At 42.6% G+C, this 27,264-nt stretch overlaps 1 protein-coding gene across 1 annotated transcript in view; it reads left to right on the top strand.

The window, feature by feature from the left end:
• The window catches only part of ints1 (integrator complex subunit 1), a 40,034-nt gene extending 13,059 nt beyond the window's left edge, over positions 1 to 26,975 (top strand). The window contains 26 exon segments of the mRNA XM_080009068.1: positions 402 to 581; positions 2,177 to 2,281; positions 2,378 to 2,545; positions 3,368 to 3,479; positions 3,578 to 3,736; positions 3,850 to 3,996; positions 5,535 to 5,633; positions 5,819 to 5,943; positions 6,419 to 6,673; positions 8,921 to 9,080; positions 9,710 to 9,841; positions 10,781 to 10,949; positions 13,394 to 13,517; positions 13,635 to 13,750; positions 13,990 to 14,077; positions 14,536 to 14,783; positions 17,357 to 17,486; positions 20,351 to 20,484; positions 21,696 to 21,888; positions 22,013 to 22,137; positions 22,349 to 22,458; positions 23,433 to 23,546; positions 23,649 to 23,719; positions 23,848 to 23,939; positions 26,094 to 26,203; positions 26,356 to 26,975. Coding sequence (XP_079865194.1) covers positions 402 to 581; positions 2,177 to 2,281; positions 2,378 to 2,545; positions 3,368 to 3,479; positions 3,578 to 3,736; positions 3,850 to 3,996; positions 5,535 to 5,633; positions 5,819 to 5,943; positions 6,419 to 6,673; positions 8,921 to 9,080; positions 9,710 to 9,841; positions 10,781 to 10,949; positions 13,394 to 13,517; positions 13,635 to 13,750; positions 13,990 to 14,077; positions 14,536 to 14,783; positions 17,357 to 17,486; positions 20,351 to 20,484; positions 21,696 to 21,888; positions 22,013 to 22,137; positions 22,349 to 22,458; positions 23,433 to 23,546; positions 23,649 to 23,719; positions 23,848 to 23,939; positions 26,094 to 26,203; positions 26,356 to 26,471 — 3,582 coding nt within the window. The 3' untranslated portion in view covers positions 26,472 to 26,975.
• Positions 26,976 to 27,264: the final 289 nt, after the last annotated feature.

The following is a 27,264-nucleotide window of genomic DNA, read 5'->3' on the forward strand; positions in this document are numbered from 1 at the left end:
GTTTTTTCTTTTGATGTCACTGTGTAATACTGTAATAATTGTATAGTGTCCTAATAATAATGTAGTAATAATTGTGGTATAATACATATCTACTTATTGCAGAACAGCTATGTTATGACATTGAAAATGTGAACTTAAAAATTGTCATTTTTCTAACACCCTACTGATAGAAACACACCTACATTATGTTTTATTTATTGCAACATTTCTAACATTGGTTTAAAATTTCCCTGCTATTTGGATAGAAACACATGGACTGTGGAATCTAGTATTTTTACAAAAACAAAACAATCTGCTGAAGTAATTACTGTCAGGCAACAATGTAATAATTGTAATAACGGTAAAACCGTGTTCTTTCCGGGATGTCAAATGATTCCAGTGCGTCATGTTGTCGCTTGCAGGGATTGTCTTTGGTTTTGAGCGAAGGGGGCCTGAGAGACGGAGAAGAGCGAGACCAGCCCATGGAGGAGGATTCTGCAGACTCTGAGCTCTTAACGGGGTACCAGTGGCTCCTGCAGGACCTCCCAAAACTCCCACTGTTCGACAGTGTGCGAGGCATGACGTCCACTGCTCTGCAGCAGGTCAGTTCCTCTCGACAGTGAACTCTGGACCGTGTTGTCATGGCAACCAAGAAACCCCTGGGAAAACATATAAAATACTTTAGTTATGTACTTGATTTGGTAATTACTTTAACCATAGCCTAACTTTTCCATTGTTGGGAGTCAACCCATTGGCATCAGTATCTTTTAAATTGGTCCAGTATCCAGAGTTGCAGTACATACTACAATGGAGCAACTGCGGCTGCCGAATAAGGTCGATTAAAAGAGGGTTTTTCGTACTCACAGACTCAGACTGTTATGAGAAGTGCTAGAAAACCCCTTTCATTACCGAAAGACAGTCCCACTAGACCACCGATATCAAGCGCCATCAGGTCCCACTCTTTTCAACATGGAGCTTAGCGGAATAGCAGCAGCTTCTTGTCTGTCGTACTCCCTGTCCCCTCTTAAGTCTATAGGAGCTCCTTGTGGTGTTGTCAAGCCCAGTTCAGACTAGAAGATTTCAGCCGGATTTTACACTTGCCAATCGGTTTTTGGTGATTGCCAAGCCGAGCCCCAGATCGGAGGCAAATTATCAACAATCATAGCGTGCTGCTGTTAGCGTGTGGTGTGAACTGGTCACAATGCGATCTGACCGCTCGGCGAGACATCAAGCAGGTTTAATATCTGGTCATGTCGGCTCGAGTCCTGAGCGACTCAACGAGCTACAGCCAATGAGAGCCGACACGGAGTGAGGGGGAGGGGAGGATTCCAGAAGGGGAGACGGAAGTGCACCGGAACAGCAGCCAGAAACACACAACATACCTATTTTGCTCCTTGTTCTCTAGGTTTTTCATATATTTTTTATTTATTTATTATTTTATATTCTGCCTTGATTCGTTTTTTTTTTTTTTTACAGTTATCAAAGAATAAAATAAGTCCATGATAAAAGATAAATAATCCTGTCCTGTGCATTGGATCCTGTAATTTCCGTTGTCACTTCTCTCATGTCTTTTTCTGACAAAACATCGTTTGGGGACCTGACATGTCATCGGGGATTCCTCCTGGTGAAAGATTTTGTCATGTGTGACCCCCCCTGTCGCCGATCAGTCATGTAGTGTGAAACCACAACGACTGGACAGACAGAAAGCTGTGTTGTGTGAAGTGTACAGCGATCTGATGACCTTGAAAGTCGGGTAGTGTGCCCCTGGCGTAAGGTGTTAGTCCTAAAAAACAAGCGCTTTTAGTAGACGTCCTTTGGCGACCGTTATTGCCCCATTGTAACTAGGTATTACACTGTACTATAGCACGCTATGCCGCAGTCGGCTGAAGCTTTAAAAATTCTTGAAAAATCTCTCTTGACTCCCATTGTTCAAAAGAATTAACTTTGGGTTAAAAAAAACAACAAAAGGCTTTTACTTTAACTGCAGCATTGGTCTAGGTATTCCAGGGCCAGCATTCTTGCCGCATTCGTGGTCCAATAACATGACCAAAAACTAAACTCACGTTTTGCTTCCACTTCCACATCCCCCAACCCGATTGCCACTCAGGACACCCAACAGGGAGATGGTGTGCTGTGGCACCATGGACCAGGTCATAGCATTCAGATCATTTACACTCTTTGTCTTTGTGTCCTAAAGGCCATTCACATGGAGACCGATCCGCAGACCATCAGCGCCTATCTCATCTACCTTTCCCAGCATGCACCGGTGGAAGAGCAGGCTTCACATAACGACCTGGCTCTGGTAACCACGCCTGGCAGCCGTAGCTCATCTTCTGCTGCCTTCTCCAATCCACACGATATTTAACCTTCCCGTTTTCCCTCCGCCCGCCCGGTTCAGGACGTCGCCCGGCTCATCGTGGAGCGCTCCACCATCATGAACAACCTCTTCTCCAAGCACTCCTGCAGGCCCGAGTCGGACGCCGTGCTCTCTGCTTTCCTCACCATCTTCTCTACCTACATCAAGAGGATGAGGAAGACCAAGGAGGGCGAGGATCTCTACAGCTGGGTGAGCGCTGGCTTTAAAATCCGCTTGTGAGAGTTTGAAACGTTTTGGAAGTAGGCAAATAACCAAAGAACAAAAAAAAGGCACCACCGTCATCCTTATACTCAATGCAAGGTGTATCCGCAAGGAAGAAATGGACGGAAATGTAAAACAAAAAAGTTGTGCTCTTGTCATTCCATAGATTCCAATAGAAAATTTTTAATAAAAAAATAAATAAAATGGACAGAAGAAGAAAGTCTAACTAATTTTGACTCCTGGCTCATTCTCCATTACGCAACGAACCACATTGTATTTGGCCAGGTTTTTGTTGGTTTCTCAGGGTTGGCAGATATTGACAAAATCAAATATTTTATGACCGATGTCTCAATATTGATAATTTGCAGATATTTTAGGAATGACTGTTGGCTTTCATAAGATATTTACACACAATAAATATTCTAGAAAGCTTCATTAGTAATGTGGAAATTATTACCAAGCAGGTAGAGGCCTTTTTTACAACTTGAGCTCTTTAAGGGTCCGAAAATTTGGAACCGAACTCTATTAGACCTGGGAAATTAGTACCGAGATTCAATTAACAGAGTATTAAAAATATTACTTTTATCTGTTTTTTGCTTTTTTTTAACCTGATAAAAATGTTTTATCTACTGAGTATCGCGTAATTATAATTATAATTATGACCAAAATCCCAGACAATATCTAGTCTATCTAGATAACCTTCCCAGGTATACTGATAACTTCAAAATTAGACTAAGTACAGTGTAAATTCAACAAAAATAGAGCCATCATTTAAAATGAAATGTTTGGTACCATTGTTTTGTTTCCCAGTCGGAGTCTCAGGACCAGGTCTTTCTGCGCTGGACTACAGGAGAAACCGCCACCATGCACATTCTGGTGGTCCATGCTATGGTCATCTTGCTAACCCTGGGACCACCCAAAGGTACGGCTGACCACTTCCTCATTTTTGGAGGTGTAGAAAGTACGATTTTCGGTCCGGTTTTACCGAGGTGTCCTTGTTTTGTTTTTCTTTTCCACAAGGTGAGAGTGACTTCTATGGCCTGTTGGACATTTGGTTCCCGGACAAGAAGCCTCTCCCCACAGCCTTCCTGGTGGACACGTCAGAAGAGGCTCTCCTGTTGCCTGATTGGTTGAAGCTAAGGATGATCAGGTCCGAGGTTTCCCGCTTGGTTGATGCAGGTATGAATTTGACTTGAATGGCATGAACATGGCTTAGTATGAGTGCCAGTTATTGTTTTTATTTATTTTATTATTATTATTATTTATTTTTATTTTTTTTGTATCCTCCTCAGCTTTACAAGACCTGGAACCCCAGCAGCTGCTGCTGTTTGTGCAGTCGTTCGGTATCCCTGTGTCTAGCATGAGTAAGCTGCTGCAGTACCTGGACCAGGCAGTGTCCCACGATCCACAGACACTGGAACAAAACATCATGGACAAGCGTGAGCATATAAATCAGATTTGCATTTTTGGGGGATTTCAGTATAGTAGTGATGATAATAATTGATACTTAATATTGTTATAATGTTGTTATTATTATTACTAATATACTGCTATCTTACTAAATTATAGATATAAATATTTGACAATACAGCTATACATATATTATACCAGCATATTATAACATACCATTTGGCACTAGTACTATCATTGCATATTATTCTCACACAGTGTTACTACTACTACTACTATAACTACTACTACTACAGTATGTTACCACGCATAATTGTACTTTACATAATTGACCTGCCCATATTGGACTGGCAAGTTAACATAGCATATTACTGTACATATATACATATTTATGTAGGGCTGCCCCCCAAAAGTCATATCATCAGTTGGTAACCCATCAGTTGACTGAAATCCTTCAAGTCGAGCGTTTTTTTTGGGGAGGCTTTTTGGTCAGTCACTGTGCATTACAATAACAGGATGATAAAACAACTAAAAACAGTGTGTTTTTAGTTGGAGGAACTGGGCACAGAGGAACGGGCCACGGGTAGGGATGGGTATCGTTTAGTACCACTATTACCGATACTCCTTATCAATCTGGTATACTCTCTGAAACAAATTAAGAGCAGAATTAACACTGCTTTATCTTGTGCACATTACGCATGGAGAGAGGGGGTGATTGGGTCGCAGAGGTTGCCGGCCCCGTCCTCCTCACACATATCACCATTCCAGAAATGTAGTAGGGGGGAGAGAGAGGAGAGATCTCTTCTGATAATAGCGAAAATGCTTCTTGGACGAATACCTTAATGTTATTGCAAGTTAGAAACAGATTGCATGGTGCGGAAATGTCAGCTTATCGTTATTACGGTCTTTAATAATTTAGCACTGGGGCCCGTTTAATACCGCGTCTCGGTACTCAACCCTAGGCATGAGCGAAATTCTGAGTGGGGTACAGCCTTACATTTATGCATATATGTGTACTAGGGTTGGATGATCGTTTCCATTATTGATTGATTGATGCCTTTTTTTCCAAGCATCTTCTCTCCGGCAGACTGCGCCGCAGCGCCGCATCTCTGAGACTTTATTACATTTATAACACTCTTATGCCGCTTCTCCACCGCATGGAACCAGCTCGACTCGACTCGACTCCACTCGCCTTTTTGGTTTGCCATCAGGCAAACGGCTGAACCCCGTTAAATAATGGAGCGGGCGGACATGCATCTCAAAATGCACAGTAGGGTGCAGATTCTAGAGTTTATTTTTTTACAACATCTTAGTTATGATAGTAAGTTAGGTTAAAAAAATCACCTTAATATCGGCGTAGGAAAAACACAATCGCCGATCATCCCTTCGATCGCCGATATACAATCCTATATACGATCGCAAATACAAGCCTAATCTGTACATATGCTTGATTTCATTATTTTTTTGACTCGTACTGTGTTTTCCAACTTTCTGCTGCTGTAACTGCTTTGAATTTCCCCCGGCAAGGATTGATAACGTCATAGCTTTAACTTATCTTCCCCTTCAGACTACATGGCCCACCTGGTCGAGGTGCAGCATGAGCGAGGTGCCACTGGGGGGCACACTTTCCACACGCTGCTCAGCTCCTCCCTGCCGCCACGGCGAGGCAAGTGTCATTATCAATCTGAATTATCATTGTGTTTTATCAGTTATCGTTTTGCATCTGAATTGGCAACACTTGCATTTCAGTGTCTAGTTAGGTTGAGAAATGTGTTGCAATTCAAGGTTCTTGACTCACTATTTAAAGAGCTGGAGGATCTTAGGCAGTGATCCTTTAATGTTCCCTTACAGATTCTGCTGAAATGAGTAAGGCCAAAGTCACCGTGGAAACTCCTCACGGCTCTATGAAGATGAGAACAGCCAATCAGATTCCCGTAATCGGACCCGATGATGACCTAACCAGCATGCTTCTGCAGGTAGGACTTTCTCCACATGCTCTGTTTGAGTAACTTGCGGTCAATGATGTTTGTCCATCAGTACATAAGAAAATGTACATGCAATCCAAACGCCAATATTTTAGCCAGTAGCAGGTGTTCTCATAATTCAGTATGTTATTAAATATACTGTGTTAATGTACTAATGTAGGGTGAGCTGCAAATGTTGGTTTTTCGGTTTTACTGAGGTCATTAAAAGTTAAGTCAACAAAAGAACAGTAAGTTGTGTGTGAAGGATGTAATTGCAATGTAATTTATCAATAACTCAATTATATGACTTATTGCTCCAAGGAATAGAACATATGCATATTTAAAAAAAAAAATCTGACATTAAAAGATTTTCATCATTTCTTCCAAAGTGTTCAATTTCCTTTCTTCTGTTGTGAAAGTTGCCATTTTCTTTCCACAGTTGATGTAAGCTAGTTGCTTGTCTGGCATGTCATCTCTTCTTCTGCAGATATTCCCTTTAAAGACGGACCCTCGCTGGCCCGGCCCGCCCCCCAGCCAGCTCTCCCTGGCCCTGCAGCAGGCCCTCGCCAAGGAGCTGATGCGAGCCAAGCAGGGCCAGGTTCAGCAGGGGGGCCTGGCTATTTGTCTCCTCCAAGCGCTGGCGGCCCTGCTCACCTCCACCCACGCGGGGCCCGTCGTGATGGCCATGCACCGCAGCCACGCCCTCTCCTGCCCCCTGATGCGGCAGCTCCACCTCTACCAGGTAAACACACACTCTCTACGGCGCTTGACAGGGGTGTCAAGCTCATTTTCACCCCGGGCCACATCAGCATTATGGCTGCCCTCAAAGGACTGGTTGTAGCTGTGAGACTGTATACATGTAACTACTCCTTAACTTTTCGTTAAATAACTGTCTCTGAAATTGATTATTATTTATTCAAGTGAACAAATATTGTACATGCATTTACATAAATGTAAAAAATATATGTAAGCTCAATGCTCTTTGTTATTATAACATAATCCCCTTGTTTAATCAGGTTAAGGAACCCGCATTACTCCATCAATCAAGGATCAAACTTTTCAAGTTAATAACAAAGACAAATATCATCAAACACAAGTTATTACATCAACTTTGTTCAAAACTCTTTTGTCATAGTTGAGGGGGCAGAACTATGGTACAACAAATAATTGTGAGCTGCTAAGAACATGTGTGACAGATGTGGCTTTTTACAAAAACAAATGGCTGCAGACCACCCAGCAGAGGGCATATGTCCAACTAATGACAGATGGTTTTGATGACAGTAAACATTTAGCTGCATGAACACAAGCACCTGTAAACACACTGAGTACACTGCCACACATACAAAGTAGTATTTGTAATTAACTCAAAATAACAATAAGGGCTGTCTCAGTTCTGGGTAAAGTGGATGAGGTGATGCACACATTGCAGGTGGCCATCGGGAGTCAGCCCCACCCACTTTTCCCAGGGTAATTTAGTTGTACTTACGAACCTCTCCACCGCATCAAAAATGTCCCTCCCCGTCGTCGTCGTGGTCGTCCCACGCGTGGCAGCTACATCCAAGAGCTCCTCACTGACAGTGAGGTCTGCCTTCACGCCAGGTAACCGCGTGTCTCTTCGGCCCGCTGTGTCGTCATATTGCCTGCCAGTTCCTTAACTCGGTCTGCGATGGTGTTTGTCGACAGACTGACCTTTTAAAAAGTCTGTATCTGGGCGGGGCACACCTGCTCGCATACCTTTAGCGTGCACCGCTTCATAAATGCACCCCCTGAAAAATACTCGGAAGCTCGGGCGATTTCTTCAGCCACAATGAAGCTAGCTTTCACTGCTGCATCATTTGGGGCTGTAGCTTTCGTAAACATATTCCGCTGCGATGCAGTCTGCCTTTTATTTCTTCTGCAATTTGATGTTTTTCTTGGAGACTACATTTTGCAAACTTGACTCAGTGTTAGGTGTAAAAATGCCGACCTAAAATGTATTCCTTCATCACCCACACTGCCTCGTAACACAGAAGATGCACCGTTTTTTCTCCCTGAAGCACAAACATGTATTCGCTCTTTCATTAAATTGCCTTCCCTCTGCATCAATTTTTATCTTGTTGGACATGTTGGTATTATTTGTAGATCTTTTTCAACTCCATCACTTGTGTGAAAACCGCTTTAGTTAAACGCCGATATGGAAACACTGCGATCTAATCACAGGATGCCATCATTTCGCGGGTCACAAAATGGACATGCATTGTGGGAGATGTAGTTTATGGTCACTGTGCGCCGTAAAGCAGCATAGACTTTTATTTAAACACAATCATATGCCTTTTAAGCTTTCGCGGGCCACATAAAATGACGTGGCGGACTGGATTCAGCCCACAGGCCTAGAGTTTGACACGTCCTCTATGCTGTACATTATTGTGCTCACTGCAATCCTGTGATGTTGCATTTGGTACAAACATACACACATATCATGCCTCTACAGTAATGGTTGCTCAGTTGCGCCGAGCAGCCAGATTTAGGCGTTGTCAACCGTCTTGTGTGGTGTCGTTGACAACCAGCACAGTATACCTTGCCGTCTGTTTAGAAATCAAATTTTAACTCTTTGAAATTGTGTCAGTCTTGGCAACAAAAAGCTGATGCGTGGTTGCCAGCTTCGCAAGCACTTCTAAACGTTAATGTCGTGCCTCGCATATACATATTACACACACATATATCTTTTGCTTATGTATATATTTCTTGCTCATATTTTTTGCTTTCTTGCGTATAAATATATTTAATTAATATATTGAGTGTAGTATTGTATTTTTCTTCCTACTTTGTTTTGCACGGCCTTGAGTAAGGGAGTTTTATCATTTCACTGCACCGTACTTGTATGACTGATGATGTCACAAATAAACAGTCTTGAATCTTGGAACGTTGAATATTTCACAATTTCTAAATTCATTTGAGTAGCCCATACGCTAACCTTCCACCCGCTCGATGTGTGTGCGTGTGTTTTCAGAGGCTCGTCTCGCAGGACGTGGCGTTCTCCTCGCTGCTCCTTAAGGTCATCGTGGAGATGTTGACCTGGTTGGATAATCCCACCGTGGAGCCGGGGCCGCTGAAGACCCTCCTCAAGTCCTTTGCCGGCCAGTACTCCCACAAACACAGGCTCAGCGACGGTGGGTACCCACGCTGTTTTGATTCTTAAAATGTCTGAAATGCAATTTTATTTTGGGACCATATATAATATGGTCCATAATATACGGCCCTAATATATAAATAAATATAAATATTAGGCCTTAAATGGCATGAAAGAGTCTTAAATTCGATTAATTTATTTTTTTGGTCTTAATTTCAACTTCAACATTTTGTCCGATTATAGTTATTTTTGTCAAAATTTGACAAGTTAGAAGTTCTTCTGCGTCAGTGAACATTTCTCTTATAAGAATCATCAAGTTCATAACCTACCTTATGACTTCTACCTAAGACCTCTGCCCTGTACCAAATATACCTTTATACTTACTGGCAATACTTTTTGTGAGTAAAAGAGGGATTATTTTTCCTAAAATTAGATGGAAGAAATAATAGGTAACATGAAATAAATAAAAGGCAATTACATTTCATTAATTTAGTTAATTTGATTAGTTTGCCTTAAATGTTCACGTTCAAGTTCATGTCTTAAAAAGTATAACATTTAATGAAAACCCTTCCATTACGAGAAAAAAAAATTGAACCCTTGAAATAATATTGAAATAACAACCTCAGGGCCAGTGAATTTAGAAAGTGACCCCTGCCTGTGTGTGAGCAGTCCGTGCAGGTTTCCTCCACCTGGCTGAGGCTCTGGCGTACCGTCGGGACCCCGAGGTGCCGGTGAGGGCCGTCATTTCCATGCTGAGGGCTGGAGAGAGGTGCAACGCAGAGGCTGAGCTCATCAGCAAAGGTACGAAGCCTTTTACGCCCAAACGCGTGGTGTGCATCTGAATGCTGTTTTGTTGATTCAAAGAGGGAGGGAACCGTCATTGCTTACAGTCACTGTCATAACTGTGGTTTCACAGTGGGCAGTTGGACTTGAAACTGTTTTTTTATTTTTATTTTTTTAATTTAAATCCTTAGTGGGCTTTATTCCCCATTTGTTTGCTATTCTTTTCATTTCAATTGTAATAAAACACATTCATTTCATCAGCTTGATTCCAATAGTTCGTTTTTCTTTTATCTGATACTAGAACTGTCACAATAATTACATAATCGCCCGATCGTGATTATTTGAGTAGATCACGTGGTCTTTTTGGAAAATTGTTAGGTTCCATTGTGACCGGTCGTTCACTTCCGAGGTGGAATGATGGAGGCAGATGGGTTCATCGCTGTTTTGGCGTGCGTTTATTTATGATTCATAATCTTGAATCCTGAACTTAAGGGCTCACTGGCCAAAACGAAAAACATTAATGTGCAAATGTTCTAATCGGATCCATAAACATGTTTCTATCCAACTTTAAGGGTTAATTTAGAAAAAGTTAGAATGTAGAAATAGATTAAATGTGCAATTGGTGCAATTATATCAGTTGAGTTGATGTAAATTAACTGTCTACCTGAATTTTATGTTCTTAATGCCAATAAATGGCTCTTCTGCAATAGGGAGACATGTATTTTACACATATTATTTTATGCCACTTTTACAGTGGCATATAATGAACAAATAAACACAATTACATTATTAACCACAATTGTTTCTATTCAATTCAAATATCATGATTGTGACAGCCCCATATGATACCAAATAAAAGCAACTGTTTGAAAAATGAGCTTCCCATTGGCTTCCATGATGTTTTTGAAACTGCAATCGAAAGCCTCTTAATAATTGAATGTGTTTCTTGTGTATTAGCCTTACAGGGGCTGATGGAGGTGAGCTCGCCTTATTTGGAGGAGCTTCTGTCTCTGTTGATGACCATCGGTACGCAGAATGGGACAGCTGGCCCTGTTGCCATGGTGATTTCACTTCTGCTTCAGGAGACGGAGGAGCGAGCTGTGAAAAAGGAAGCAGATCCCAACAAGTGAGCGCCGCTGATCCATTTGCAGGGAATCCTATTTGTATGAAAAAAGTAAAATTAAATGAAAACAGTTATGTTTATTGATGCCGTGATTGTTTCACTTTCACCGGTTATGAATAGAAGACTCGGTAGGTTATTTGGCAATAATGACCCACTGGCTGTACATTGTCCCACCTATTACATGGCTGCTTGGTACATAAATAAAAAGATTGACATAGAATATTGATTTGAAAGGATTTTTATAACAAGTATTCCTAGTTCAAGAGCTTCCACTTATAAAAGTTGTCCACAACAACACAGCAAACTATTCACACAAAAAAAGACTTTGCCCTTCATGACTAGCATATCAACTTCTGTTAATGTTCAGTAGGACATTTGGGACATTTAGTGTGAAATGAGACATGTTGAATGGGACGATATAAAAGTCCACATTTATATCATCACGTTTTCAATGTAGCCTCACAAGATGGCGCCACTCGCTAGTGTTAGCAAGAGCATGTAGCCGGCATACGTGAAAGGGACTTAAAACCAGGCGTCAATTGGTTGCCCAATTGGGTGCCCGTCACAGCCATTAATAACAGCTCGTCAGTCACTATTGATTAATAAATAATTACTATTTGCCAGTCATTATCAATTATTCCACAGAGCCGTTTAATAAACTTGCTTGGTGCTGCTGCCCAGTGGATGCCTGTTATAGCAGCTCCCCACTTTTTCCACTTTTCACTTTCCTCGCCATTTTATTTTGATTACTTTACCTTTCTTTCCTAGTTTAGGTAGTTCGTTTTACGATAAGTTAAATTTCAATGTAAGTTTAGCCCCGTTTGGTTAAGTTTGTGTAGCGTTTAAAGTTCATTTTTGCTAGTTTAAGTTAGATAATGTACAAAACTGCCAGACCAGAGTACACCAATGGCTGGCATTTTACTATGTTCTGAAACTGGAGCGAAGAAGGAGAGGGGAGGCGGAGGCTCTCCCCCTCAACGCCCTGGTGATTGGATCTCTCTTCCCCCTCTACAGTCCCGTGCAGAGACTATGAGGGGCAGGTGAAATGTGTCAAAGTCGCTCAGATCCTTACGCTTGCCCATTTTTCCTGCTTCCAACACATCAACTTCAGGAACTGACTGTTCACTTGCTGCCTAATACCCCCCCCCCCCGACGAGTGGCATTGTTAGAGATGAGCAATGTTATTAACTTCAACTGTCAGTGGTTTTAATCTTGTGGCTGTTCAGCGTATGCTGCTGTGACCTGTTAATGAAGAACTTCGACAGGAGAACTTAATACAAGGCTTTTGCAGAAGTTAATGACCGAGTCATCCATCAAGGCAAGGTTGGCCACAACATAATGGTGCCCGACTACCTCACCCACAGGCCACAGTACATCCGTCTGCAGGGCAATAATAGCAATGATAGCAAATGTGGTATACAGTAATAGCAGAAGTCGATAATAACAGTAATAATAAGGGGTAAAATATAATTTAAGTATAATGCTGATTTATGGTCCAAAGTTATATTATATCCGTTGTGATATTATAATGTCCATATGGAAGTATAATTCAGGTTTATAATGGTATTATATAGTGTCTGTGGAACTATAATCCAGATTTATAATTCAAAGTGTGCATCAGTCCAATGAGGCGGGGTCAGTTTATTGGATTCAGTTGACTGGTGCTGGGGTCGGCGTTGAACAGGCGGTGTTGAACAGTCTGATGGCCGCCGGCACAAAGGAAGGTCATACGCATTTCATCATGCCTCCTCTTTGCCACTACCTCCAGACTGTCCAGTTCAAGCCCAACAACAAAACAGGCCTTCCTCACCAGCTTGTTGAGGCTGTTTGCATCCCCCGCCTCGATGCTCCACAGCACGTAATGGCAAAGAAGAGTACGCCGGCATACCGACTGGTAGAACACCTTCAGAAGCCTGTTGCACACATTGACAGACTGGATCCTCCTCAGAAAGAACATATACAGATCTATGCAATATGGCCATACACGTATGTGGCAGTTTCACCTGCCACACGCCATCCGCGTGGTGTTTTCAGGGCCCTCTGGCACAGAGACACACAGGAGATGGGGTTAAAAACACACCGGTTTATTGTAGCGAGCAGGCAAGGTAGAACAAGCCCCGGAGCAGATGTATAACATATCATTGCAAGGGCTCCTCTGCCGTGTGTGTGTGTGTGTGTGGGGATGGGGGATGGGGGTTTACCTGTTACTCGTTGAGGAGTCTTAACCAGCAACAGGCATACTGCCGGACTGATCCTGGGCCCAATTACCTAGACACCTTTCAATTCAGCTTGCCATTGAGTGTCTTCACGCTGTTACATATTGTCCGATCAATCGATTGATTATTCCACGAGTGGAGAAAATGGGATCGCTTTCCGCATAAATAGCTGTGAGATGGGTTCTAGGCTTTTATAAAATGTATAATTTATTTTCTCTTTGTTTCTCACAGCTCCGAGGTGACCAAGACGGGACTGAGCTCCGGGCTGCTGGTGGACTGGTTGGAACATCTTGACCCCGAGGTGACCTCAGTCTGCTCGGAGCTTCAGCAGAAACTGCTGTTTTCCTTCAACAAGGTACGTTAAAGACAGCTTGCGAATGTGGCTGATATGTCCCTTCATCTCACCTGAGTATGCAGTCGTGCAAGGAGCTCTTCGGATTTCCCATCACGCCACTGTGTCTGTTCACTTCAGGGCCGGGGAACCCCTTCATACAGGCCATACCTCCTGGCCCTGCTGACCCACCAGTCCAACTGGAGCACGCTCCTGCAGTGCATCAGTGCTATTCTCAGCAAGCGCAAAGACCAGAGGTATGGGTGTGTTGACACCTCCTGAAGCCAGTCCCCCCATCAAATTGTAATTTTGCAATTTGTAACAATTAATGCATATTAGACCAATCTCTGCAATATGTGCGAGACTGCGCAAAATTGCGGTGACTTGTCTGCATTAAATGGCCAAATCAACAGACCTTTTTTTGTAATTTTGAGCCCTTGAGGATCTTTCCAGATTATGAGTGAAAGGGTTATATGATGCTTTTTTTGCCTGTCAGACTGGACCCTTCCTCAGCGCTGGACTTCCTCTGGGCCTGCAGTCACATTCCACGCATCTGGCAAGGACGAGACCAGAAGATCCCACAAGTAGGATCAAAAGTCTCATTCTCAATTCCAAACTCTCACTATTTAAGTCCAAATGAAATAAATAATTACAATAAGAACTGCTTTCTCTTGCCTTGTACGAGGGACCTAGTCCTAGCAATTAGCACGACACCAGGGAGTGTAGTTGAAAGTCGGTCTCCATAGCAACACCTGCTTTCATCTGTCACTCATACAGAGAATGGAGGGAATGTCCCCGAAGCGGTTTAAGATGCCATTTTCACGTTCATAATCGAGACATATTCTACGCCTTCCTCACATGTGAAAAGTTGTTTCAATGACTTAAATAGCATCCTGATTGATATCATTTACAGTGAAAGCGACCAGCTCAACAATTTCAATTTGATGACTCAGCAGTCTGAATGTGTCTACGCTTAACCAGTTGTCCTCCACCCCCCCACCCTCACCCCCCTTTTTTTCTGTTTATTTATTCGTCCCCGTAGAAAAAAACAGAGCAGAATGTCCTGCGGCTGAACTCGGAGGAGCTCATCAGCCTGGTGGACCTGATCCTCTCCGAGTCGGAGCTCAGCGGTCAGGAGCCCTCCGGCGACAGGAGCGCCCTGGACCAGGCCGCCTGCTCCCTCATCCAGTCCAGGCTGCCGCTGCTGCACTCCTGCTGCGACGGCGACGTGGAGAACATCAAGAAGGTGTCGGAGTACCTCATCAACTGCTCCAAGAAATGGGGCGACAGGTACGGCCTTGGACGGAGAACCGTGTCACCGATCATTTTATCGTTCCCCTGCCTTCGAAAATCTGCACATATACTCACAGGCCTCCTGGACACACTTTTTGTTCTTTATAATTAGTCCTGACATGGGGTGTCTTTTTTGTGTGTGTGCTGATGTACTAAATCACAGTAGATTTTCTCTGGGTGCAGATGATCTTTGCAGGCTTCCACTGTCAGCCACAATGCTGCGGACCAGGGAGAACTCGATAATTAGGTCTATTGGTGTGAAATTAAGAGCGGGCTGAAGTCGTCTCTGACTGTGATCTCTTTAAAAGCTCAGTGTGTTATAATGAAACCAAGAGGATTAAGGCTGGAGCTCTAAACTTGGCCGTGTTGTGAATTCCTGCTCCGACTTAGCTGTCAGAGATCAGGGGTGCAACTCTTTATGGCAGCAAAACCTCCTTTCATGAATATGTCTTTGGGCGCTAAACCACTTTAATGAGGAAACTTTGGCCAAGGTCAAGCAAAATTAGCTCCCGAATTACAATATTTTAAGTACAGCTAAGCTGTCTGGTTAAAATTGTTGCTGCTGAAAACAAGGTTGGATGAAAGCGTGTTGAAAGTAAAGGGCTCTGGCCTTGTGCGGAGTAAACACTTGTTTATGTAGAAAGCGTCCTTCTAGCTCCAGCTTAGTGCTGGATAAGCCGCTGTTTGTCAGAGTTACACACAGAATCCACTCCCAAACACGGAGAGACGTCTTTACTCTTTGTCAAGGTCATCCCAATTTGCCTACAATGCATCTCCGTCGGTAATTATCTCTTTAGTTTTACAGACGGAGCGTCATTTGAGCCCGTCAAGAGTCTTAGACCCTAAGAGGATTTGATGAGATTGGCCTGAACTTTTAAGGGAAGTACCTTTTAAGTTTTTGAATTCCGTTACTCTTGATTTCCCTTTTTTTTTTTTTTTTAATCTATCGTCTGTTTGTATCGACAGTCACTGCGTTGTCGTCGCTTAACTGACACAAAAGTAAAATGCTCTGTCATCCTCCCTCTGTGACTTCCTTCGACGTAAGGCTCCATTGATATTCAATTGGAGAGCATGCTGAAAGAGATGTGACATCATCAAGGGTCCTTTCTCTGGAATTGGAGCTCACACCCACATGGGTATGAGCTCTGGAGGGGGGGGGGGGACTTTGGTGGGTGAACAATCGCAGTCCCCTTGTCGTCGTCAGTGGAACATGCTACACATTGTAACGGCATCATATTAGCGATGTTTTCATAAAGCACCCATCCAAATTGGAACAGTTTGCAGAAGTGCCGCACAATCGAAAGATCAGTCAGAGACAGAGACTTGATGAGACAAACAATGACACTGGTTATGGAAACCTGTCAGTACCGGGTGATCATTTGTAGGGCTGGGTTGTAAACGATTACATTTTCCTCTTTTCAATTTATTTATTTTAAAACATTTCAATATTTTAATACATTTGTTTGGACGATATGCAATCGTTTTATGCATGAATTAAATAGCACCATAGTCACAAATAAATTGGAATATTTCAACTCTGTCTCTCGGATGGTACACTGAAAAGTTGGTAGAAATTCAGATTGTGTATTAAATGTCAATATATAAATATAGAATTGTATTGTGAGCCAGCTTGTAAATAGTTATTTTTGGACAAACTAGCATTTTTAGTTTGGTGTCATCGTGTAATGGTACGGTCACACCGTCAGCGACGGGGAGCTGCTAAAACGACAGGCTGCAATGCCGTTCAAACAGAGCTTCACCCCCCTGCAGGGGGCGGAGCGATGACCGCCGACGAGATGACGGGGAACGAAGAAAGTTGGGCAGGTTTGCAAATGTAGCCGGGCGACAGCCAATAGGAGTGAAGATGCGCTCTCAATGGCGCTGGTCCTTGGAAAAACGGACGCTCGGACCACCGCTTGTTCCTAATTCTTCAAACGAAAAACATCATTTAAACTATCAATGTAATAAGGAGCACATCATTTTATCTTTCTTCAACAAAGACAATTCTTTATTTTAAGGGACGGGAAGGCAAGATTACTTACGGATTTTTTTCCAAATTCAATTATTTATTTTGTTATTTATTTATCTATATTTATTTTGCGAAGTAAACAAACGACACAATTGTAATAAAAAGCCAGTAGACCCGGCACCATCTGTCTATAAATGTATATTAAATATGGAAAAGGAGAGAGGTTTGAAATGTTGGCGCGCACACAGCCAGTCCATTTTGAGCCGACACGCCCACTGCTGCCAGGGGCACAAGAGGAGAGCCGCTCGGCTTCACGCTGCAGCCTGCTGGTGTGACCCTACCATAAGTACCACACAGTTGACATGGATCAAGGGAAACTTGATCTATGACTTTGACTGTGAACATTGTGTCATTTGTCCTTAATTACGATGACAATAATAGAATAAAATTAAACCTTGTGTTTTTTCTGAGTTGTCCATGTTGACAAAACAACAGTTGATCCAAGTCACCATGAAATAATGTTGGAAATTAAATGACTCCTGGTAGTAGCGACACATGTGTACCCATGCTCACTCACGCCACGCTCTCTCCTCTTCTCCAGTGCGATGAGTAAGCGGTGCCAGAACCTCCTGCTGCAGATCTACCTGCAGTTCCCAGAGGTTATCCAGCACGTCACGCTGCCTGACGCCACGCTGAGCAGCGGGGGCGTGGCTGACGGCAGCACCTGCAAGGTCAGTGTCTTTCATCCTCAAACTTATTTTTTGGTCTTTGGGAGTCGGCCTGACTGATCAGGGTCAGAATCGTTCAAATTGATCCAGTATCAGGCTTAGGACAAGACATACCCAAGTTTTCCTTGATACTTATAGGCGAGACTAATTTAATTTATAGGGCACGTTTTACACGCATGTAGGATTCAATGCTTTGCTTTGCATTAAATAAAACGTAGACATGTTACAGTTATTATATAATTGCCTGATCGCAATTGTTTTAGCTGAATATTTTGTAAAATTGTCCAACTAACTAAAATTGTCCTATTTCCATCAAAATTTAAGGTGAATTTCCTTACAATATTAGAAATGTTGTGTCAAATAGAATGTGAATGAGTTGTTTTTTCATCAGCTGGGTTGAGGCAAATTATAACTGTCCACCCAAGCTCTTCTGCAGGACAGGTAGACATATATCATTGCACTTTTATCAGATTATGCTATGATAGTGGCATAAAATGAACAAAAGGTATGATTAAATTGTTAATTGCATTTATCACCACAGCCCTATTTAAATGTTATATATACAGTGGGGCAAAAAAGTATTTAGTCAGCCACCAATTGTGCAAGTTCTCCCACTTAAAAAGATGAGAGAGGCCTGTTATTTATCATAGGTATACCTCAACTATGAGAGGCAAAATGAGGAAAAAAAATCCAGAAAATCACATTGTCTGATTTCTTAAGAATTTATTTGCAAATTATGATGGAAAATAAGTATTTGGTCAATAACAAAAGTTCATCTCAATACTTTGTTATATACCCTTTGTTTGCAATGACGGAGGTCAAACGTTTTCTGTAAGTCTTCACAAGGTTTTCACACACTGTTGCTGGTATTTTGGCCCATTCCTCCATGCAGATCTCCTCTAGAGCAGTGATGTTTTGGGGCTGTCGCTGGGCAACACAGACTTTCAACTCCCTCCAAAGATTTTCTATGGGGCTGAGATCTGGAGACTGGCTAGGCCACTCCAGGACCTTGAAATGCTTCTTACGAAGCCACTCCTTTGTTGCCCGGGCGGTGTGTTTGGGTCATTGTCATGCTGAAAAACCCAGCCACGTTTCATCTTCAATGCCCTTGCTGATGGAAGGAGGTTTTCACTCAAAATCTCACGATACATGGCCCCATTCATTCTTTCCTTTACACGGATCAGTCGTCCTGGTCCCTTTGCAGAAAAACAGCCCCAAAGCATGATATTTCCACCCCCATGCTTCACAGTAGGTATGGTGTTCTTTGGATGCAACTCAGCTTTCTTTCTCCTCCAAACACGACAAGTTGAGTTTTCACCAAAAAGTTCTATTTTGGTTTCATCTGACCATATGACATTCTCCCAATCCTCTTCTGGATCATCCAAATGCTCTCTAGCAAACTTCAGACGGGCCTGGACATGTACTGGCTTAAGCAGGGGGACACGTCTGGCACTGCAGGATTTGAGTCCCTGGTTGCGTAGTGTGTTACTGATGGTAGCCTTTGTTACTTTGGTCCCAGCTCTCTGCAGGTCATTCACTAGGTCCCCCCGTGTGGTTCTGGGATGTTTGTTCACCGTTCTTGTGATCATTTTGACCCCACAGGGTGAGATCTTGCGTGGAGCCCCAGATCGAGGGAGATTATTAGTGGTCTTGTATGTCTTCCATTTTCTAATAATTGCTCCCACAGTTGATTTATTCACAACAAGCTGCTGACCTATTGCAGATTCAGTCTTCCCAGCCTGGTGCAGGTCTACAATGTTGTTTCTGGTGTCCTTTGACAGCTCTTTGGTCTTGGCCATAGTGGAGTTTGGAGTGTGACTGTTTGAGGTTGTGGACAGGTGTCTTTAATACTGATAACGAGTTCAAACAGGTGCCATTAATACAGGTAAAGAAGTGTACCTATGATGAAAATGACAGGCCTCTCTCATCTTTTTAAGTGGGAGAACTTGCACAATTGGTGGTTGACTAAATACTTTTTTGCCCCACTGTATATATAAAATTATCATGTTAATTTTGTTAATTGTAATAAAAAAAAATAAAGACAAAGAAAAGGTAACTCAATTAACACATTTTTGCCCCTGACCTTAAGTCACAGTACCTCACACAATTCTAACCGCAATTGGCGATTGGCGGGTCGTTGCCTGACTGCGAACATAGAAGCTGGATTGCATGGTCCGGGACCTGCCCTGCCACACGAAACAAGGTAAACGCGGTTGACCCTGTTTGTGGTGGCTCCGGGTTGCCGGGCGGAGCCCAGCATCAGCATGAATGAGTGTCCGCTGCAGTGGTGGTCGACTCACGCAGGGGCATATGTAAAGCAGACTGGCAGCTCGCTCTCAAATATCTGGCCACCCCTGCAACCTCTGTGCCATGTGAGAGACTGTTCTCACTTACAGGCAACATAGTTAAACGGAGAGGGCAGACTTACACTCAAAATGTAAACAACTTAGTTTGTCTAAGCAACTGACTGAAGGCGAAATAAGAGGTATTGAGATCAATGGAGCTGTTTTGGCCTAAGTGATAGACTTATAAAAAATAAAAAAAGAAAACATGTATTTGTGAAAACTTCTTATATATTGAAATAAAACGATATATTGACTTCTGAACCACCTTTTGTTATGTCTATTCAATGTTTTACTTGGTGCCACAATAATGTGTTGTCTTTGAACTGAAATAACTTCATTTGGGGGCTTTTCCTAGCAAATATTCATATATGCCATTATTTGTGATTAATTGAATAAATTAATTACAGATAATTAAGTTCATTCGCTTAAAATGTATATATATGTTATATACATATATTTATATATATATATATATATATCTTTTTTTTAATTTTTTTTATTTTATATATACATTTTTCCCAGCTTGACGTCTTAGTCCATCGTCTGGTCTCGCTGCTTGCTGACACTGGAGACTCCAAGTCTGCAGAGAGCCGCATGTCTGACGCCAACCTCGCCTGCCGAAAAATGTCCGTGTCCCATCCGGTGCTGCTGCTCAGGTGAGTTAAACACGTGCAAATACATCACTGGCCGTAAGTAATTGGACAGTGACACATTTTCTCTTGTTTTGGCTAGTAATGCACCGATACCATTTTTTTCAGACCGAGTACAAGTACTCACTTTTGGGTACTTGCCAATACGGAGAACCGATATGAGTACTTTTTATAATACTGCAATTTTCAGTTACCACAATTGAGATTGCTGATTTTGACAGTGTGTGTTAATTATTGTTCACTTTGGAACAATAATAGAACATGAAACTGTCCCTGAGTTCCAGTAAATAGAATATTGGACTGTCACCAAGTTTCTGTTTTCAATGCAACCTGTGACAGTGTCCAGACTGCTGCTTGGCTGGTCCTTTCGTGGCCTTCGGACAGGTTCATCCTGTTTGTCTGCATCTCTGATAGACATTGTCTGCAGCTCCTGCATCACTTTTGTTCTCTAGGTTTTTAATATATTTCTTATTTATATTCTGCTTTCATTCGTTTTTACAGTGATCAAGAATATGATAAAATAATAAATTATCCTGCGTGTGTTTAGTGATAAAGCAAAGTTTTGAGACCCGACAGACCTTGTCTGGCATTCCTCCTGGTGAAAGATCTTGTCATGTCACCGATCAGTTATGTAGTGTGAAACCACAAGACGGCAAGATTCCCGATCACAAGACAGAAAGTTGTGTAGTGTGAGCTGTACAGCGATCTGACGACTTTGTAATGCCACGTCCATACAGCATTACTGTTGAATCAAGTCTGCAGCTTAATTCCCATTGCGATGCACTGAAATGCAACAGGTTGCTTTATGGTCTTGAAAGTTAACATGGTATCAGATATTGAAGTCTGGTGATGGGTCAGAGATTTTAGAATCTCACTTCATACAAAAGATATCCAAACAAATAATTACAAGTGCTACCTAAGTTGAAGATAGTAGTGTGTCCAATGTACATATATGTGGTCTGTCCAAAAAGGGGACTTTGTATGAAAAGGCTTGTTATTTCAAAGTCATGAAACCAATATCTATGTAAATGCTCTCAAGTCGAGAGTATTTCGAGACTCATATTAATTGTTTGATTGTTAATCCAAACATTGAAAATACAGAACCAAAACAACAGAACATGTGTAGGTGTCCAGTTACTTACGGTCAGCACTGTAGATGGAGATATCATTTAGTATTTAATGTACCTTGCTGACTGTTCGTCCCTCTGCTCCTCCAGGCACCTGCCCATGGTGGCGGGGCTGCTGCACGGCCGCATCCACCTCAACTTCCACGAGTTCCGGCAACAGAACCACCTGACCTTCTTCTCCAACGTGCTGGCCATCCTGGAGCTGCTGCAGCCGCTGGTGTTCCACAGCGACCACCAGAGGGCGCTGCAGGACTGTCTGCTCTCTTTCATGAAGGTCCTCAAGGTGGGGAGGGGCTCAGTACCGCCGGCTCTTTAATTGTTTTGAGGAGAGTGAGGTTGAAGTGGGGAGTTTAGCCTTAAAAAAAAACGTGGTGATTCATGCTCGTCCTTGTCGCCTCGCCTCGTAGAACTTTCAGAGGAGCCGCACCCCGCTGGTCTTCATCAATAAGTTTCTTCAGTTCGCGCAGAAATACATTACCCACGATGCCGCAGCGGCTGTCCCTTATCTCCAGAAGCACTCCAACATCTTGCAGTAAGTTTAAAATTAAAAAGTTCGGCTTTTAAAACATCCCACCGTGTAATTTTTGAGGAACATAACAATAGACATGAGTGTAAAAGGCGTGCTGTGTCTGCACTCGCTGAAGTGCTCTGTGAACACGTTGCGATTTTTCTATCAGACGGTGATAAAAGTTGTACGTTTTTTTTGTTTTTTTTTTTGTTTGTTTTGTTTCTTTTCCCTCCAGGGGTTTGTGTTCAGAGAATCCGGACCTGGTTCAGCTGAAGTCTCTGCTGGCCGGACTCACGCTGCCCGTGAAGCGCTTGTCCGCAGAGGCGGCGGCCGACGACAGAGACGGTAACGACGCCAGCTGCATATCACTCAAATGGCGGCCTTTTAAAAGGTTTCTTTAAGTGACTCACTCGGTGTCTGCCTATGACTGTTTGTAGAGCTTTGCACATGCCCATCGAGATCATTTCTGAACGTTTTTGAGTATCTTCTAAGTCCTTGCTGTCAAACTCATTTCAGGCCGGGGGCCAGATTGTCATTATAAACCTGCCGCTACTATAATGTTCTTTTTGTGTGTCATTTTATGAACTTTGTTTCAACTTATGAACAACATTGACTTGCAAGCAGGATATATTATTCAGGCAGCAATTGCAAATGTAAAGATAAATTTGTGTTGAATATGTAAATAATAATACCATTTTGATATTATTATGATATATTAGTACATGCCCATTCAAACTGTAAGACTTTCTAAGACCTGTTAATAGCACAGTTTAACAAAATGTCAACGATTCAGTCCCATGTTCTACAATGGAAGACGACTCTGCCAGTTGAGGTCATACACCGGGGAGAAAGACGCTCTTTGTGACTCCAACCCAGAGCGCTGAAGCCCCGCCTGTTCACTGTTTTTTGAAATGTATTAATATTACACGTGTCGCATGTCCAAATTGCACCAAATTGGACACCGCACGTCCTAGGGTCCCCAGCAATACACCCACCAAGTGTGAAGTACACGGATGAACGTGTGTCAAGATAATCGAAGGACATACAGACAGACCGATTCCTTCCTTTTTAGTTGGATTAGATAGATAGTTAGATCATAATCATAATAATATGTATTTAAAAAATAAAACCTTTTTTTTCCTCCCCAAATCATCTAGTGGGCTCGATTGGGAACCCACTGTGGGCCACATCTCTGACACCCCCCTGATCTAAATCCTCACCATATGTCCTACAGAGATAAACACCTTTTACCAGGAGTCACCGCTGCGCCACATTTTTCTCTTTTTTTGGGGGGTTTATTTTTCTTTTCCTTTCGGCAGACGACTCCTCCACCGGTTCGCTGCCCCTCGTCAACATTTCGGCCTCGGTTTCTCTGACGGCCGCCGACATGACGCTGTACCTGAAGAAGATGTCGAGGGGGGAGGCGGTGGAGGGTAACTCTCTCTTGAGGCCGCGGCAAAAAATTTTTTTTACTAATGAAACACTCACTGCCAGTGAGTCACGCGCTGAGTAACCCACCGTCTGCTGCCGTCTAGATGTGCTGGAGGTGTTGACGGAGGTGGATGAGAAGTCGCGGAGAAGTCCAGAGATCATCCAGTACTTCACTGTGAGTCATCGAAAATAAAATAAATATAGTTCACACACACCCACACACACACACACACACACACACGCACGCACACACACACACACACACACACACACACACACTGTAACCTACGTAACTCTTTCCAGAACGACCTGCAGCGGCTCATGACTTCCTCGGAGGAGCTGTGTCGGAACATGGCCTTCAGCCTGGCGCTGCGCTGCATCCAGAACAACCCCTGGTGAGTTGAAGCTCCTTCTCCTGGTGGAGGCTGGATCCTACTTCTCCGTCCGCACCACGGCCGACGTGCACGGGTTTTACCGGGCTGTTTCCTTTCCTGTTTTGGATGGATTTTGTGTATAACGTCACGTGTCCACCGGGGGGCAGTGTCACATTTTAGTAAACCGCAATGTACAGAAAACATAGAAGAAAATCGGTTATTTCCTTTTTTTATTCAACTTTTTTTCCAAAGTGTATTTTTGAAAACTTTAGAAGCCAACAATATGGATATACAAATGGAAATCGACAAGTCGCGCTTCTCTCTGCTACCTTTTCTTTTGCGTTTTGAACCGGCCTCCCGACAGGAAGTTGCTCAATTCAATCAATCAGTGTTTCATGTCATGGCATGTCATCATGTTTTGAGATTTGTGGCGGGGGGTGTGTCTGCCGGCTCCTCTGCGAGCTGTGGTTACCCATAACCCCCCTTGGCTGCGTGGCCCTACAGAAGCATCAACCAGGCTTGAGAGGGAAAGACTCTGCATTTAACTTACTTTGCCTTGTTTTTTTCGTCCGTAAAACATAATATCCCTCCCACATCTAGCGTCATCCTTTCCTGACTTTATTCTCCGAGTGATCCAATAATCATTTCGCTTTCTGCAACATCAGCCTAAAAGCACATATTTTGTTGTGTGGTCGTTTTATCCACACAAGATACTCAGCACAACAGTCTTAAGTCGTTTCCCCTTCATCTTCTGTCGCTGTGAAACTGACAGTAGGGCTGTGTGATCTGCTGTTTATATGGATTTAATAGGATATGGAGATATGGGACTAGATCGTCTGGGACTTTGGTGGTAATATTGCAGCATTAATTAGTTAAATGTTGTCTTGAAGGCTATATTATGGTAAAATAATGCAACTTTCTGAGCTTCATTGACCGTTCTATGAAGGACTTTACCTGTTTGCTCTCAATGTCCACATCACAAATGGTCTTTCTCAAATATTCCCTATGTGTGAATATTTTATGAAAGCACCAATGGTCATCACCTAAAATATTGTCAAATTATCCGTTTTAAGGTAATTGTCAAAAAAAAAAGTTGTGATATTTGATTTTGTAAATGTCGCCCAGCCATAGTAAAAGTAAAAGATGGCGTTCCATTTCCATTCACTCATACGCGGCGAGTGCTTTGTCACCAAACATCATTTCAAGTATTTCCCGAGCGCTGATCGTGTGTGAAATGGAGAGACGCAGCGTCGGGAGGAGCAGTCGGCTGCCGCGGGAGCGAGCGGACGGACGTCCTCCACGTCGCATTGTCTCGCGGAGGCGGCGAGCGCCCTGACACGGTGACGCCCACGGAGCAGCCAGTACTGCAGGGAGGGAAGCTCAGCGTCGGGGAGAGGAGCGAGAGGTGGAAGCGCTCAGAGTAGTGGAGGGAAGACAGGGTTTCTGTGTGTGTGTGTGTGTGTGTGTGTGAGAGAGAGAGAGAGAGACAGGGGGGTGGGGGGTATGGGTTCAAAGCAAACAATACATAACATTTTCTTCACTCATTGCACAAATTAAAATGATATACGGTTGATTTTACAGATGTGTATTTAATATGTTAAGCCGTCACCTTTGGTGATGGGGACAGATTAAAAGGCTCGATGTGAAATGGTTTAACGACGCTAGAAAAAAAAAAAAAAAAGAGCTTTAATCTGTTAATCTTCAAGGAAAAAATGGAAAAACATTTTTACCAGTTGTAGAGGAGCACGTGTGTGAGTAGTGGTGGGAAAGGGAAGGAAATCAATATCAAGTTAATTGTTTTCATCATTAATTTAGTGGAAAACGGACCAGTCTAAAATAATTTGGCTTAATGTAGTTCAATTTATCCAGTCATAAAAAAATGATTTCCCAATCTCTTCTACCCCTCTACTTTGGGTCGTATCCAGCTCATATGAACTCCAGTTTCCGGTATATTTCGGAAATGTCGTATTCAATATTCATAATTCATTCCGTTAGAGTGATATCAATCATTATATTCAGTGATTGTATACACAGCTGGTTTGATGCTCTGACGGAATGTCGTTTTTGTAAGTCACATTGGACAAACACGTCCGCTAAATGACATCATGTAAAGTCATGTCACGTGATGTCATGTCATGTCATGTGATGTCATGTACCGTGTGCTTTGGACTGCAGCCTGGCGACAGACTTCCTGCCCACCTTCATGTACTGCATGGGCAGCGGGAACTTTGACGTGGTGCAGACGGCACTGAGGAACCTTCCAGAATACGTGCTGCTCTGCCAAGGTACCTGTGTCGCTGAACGACAGGAAGTACATTATGCTGCAATAATGACCTCATTATTTAGCTAGGAAACCAAATCATATTCTTATTTCCATCCACGGTTTGCATTGTGATGTTTTATTTCCCCGTTTTTGTTTTTTTTTTCTCCCCCGCAGAACATGCAGACATATTGCTCCACAAGGCTTTTCTAGTTGGTATCTACGGGCAGATTGACACCAGTTCCATGATCTCAGAGTCCATGAAGGTCCTGCACATGGAAGCCACAACGTAACATGTACACATCCACGCACCGCGGGAAAGCCATGCTGTTCACTGTTTTTGTATAGAAATAGACAGTTTTGTTTTGTTATTTACGATAGGCAATTTGTTTCTCTTCCTTTGGCTTCATAATCTAAATATCATAGAAGTGACATTATTAGATAATACTTTGATGTGGTCCATTTTAAGGGCAGATTGGCAGCTTCTTATCAAGTGAGTGGGGGGAATTTCCATAAAACACCACTTTTTGCTTGTTCACACATTCCAGTTTAACTTATTAAGTTTAACTTATTCGCTTACATTTTTGTCCTCGTGTTTTTTTGTCCGTATAAGAGAACTCAGTCAAAGCCAGGTCGGATTTCAGCTCCCTGTTGTAATTGAATATGTGACTTGAAATGAGTTAGTATGCTTTTTCCATGATCCATCAACTTGCATCAACCACAGATAGAAATTCCATCAAATTTAATTTGAACACTTTGCCCATCAACTACTTATTGTGTCATTTTATATCCAGAAGAACAATGCAAACTCCAGAAGAGAGTAAATTAATGTCTAAATAAAAACAACACCTTGTGTTAACCTTGAACGGCTCAGATGAAAGTAATTCACCTTTTTGTATTTCCTACGGCGGCAGTAACTTTGAAACGGAAAATGATTTTAAACCACAAACCACCCGTGATTTTCTTTGAATTAATATTCCTTTTTGATAGATTTCTTATTTAAATGAGAGGATACATTTCTAGACATGTTTATTTATTATATGTCTATTTTATGATATTATTATAAATGTACTTTTTTGCTTAATT

This window comes from Zeus faber (assembly GCF_960531495.2).
Source record: "Zeus faber genome assembly, chromosome: 11".
In the NCBI taxonomy this organism is placed as follows: Eukaryota; Metazoa; Chordata; class Actinopteri; order Zeiformes; family Zeidae; genus Zeus; species Zeus faber.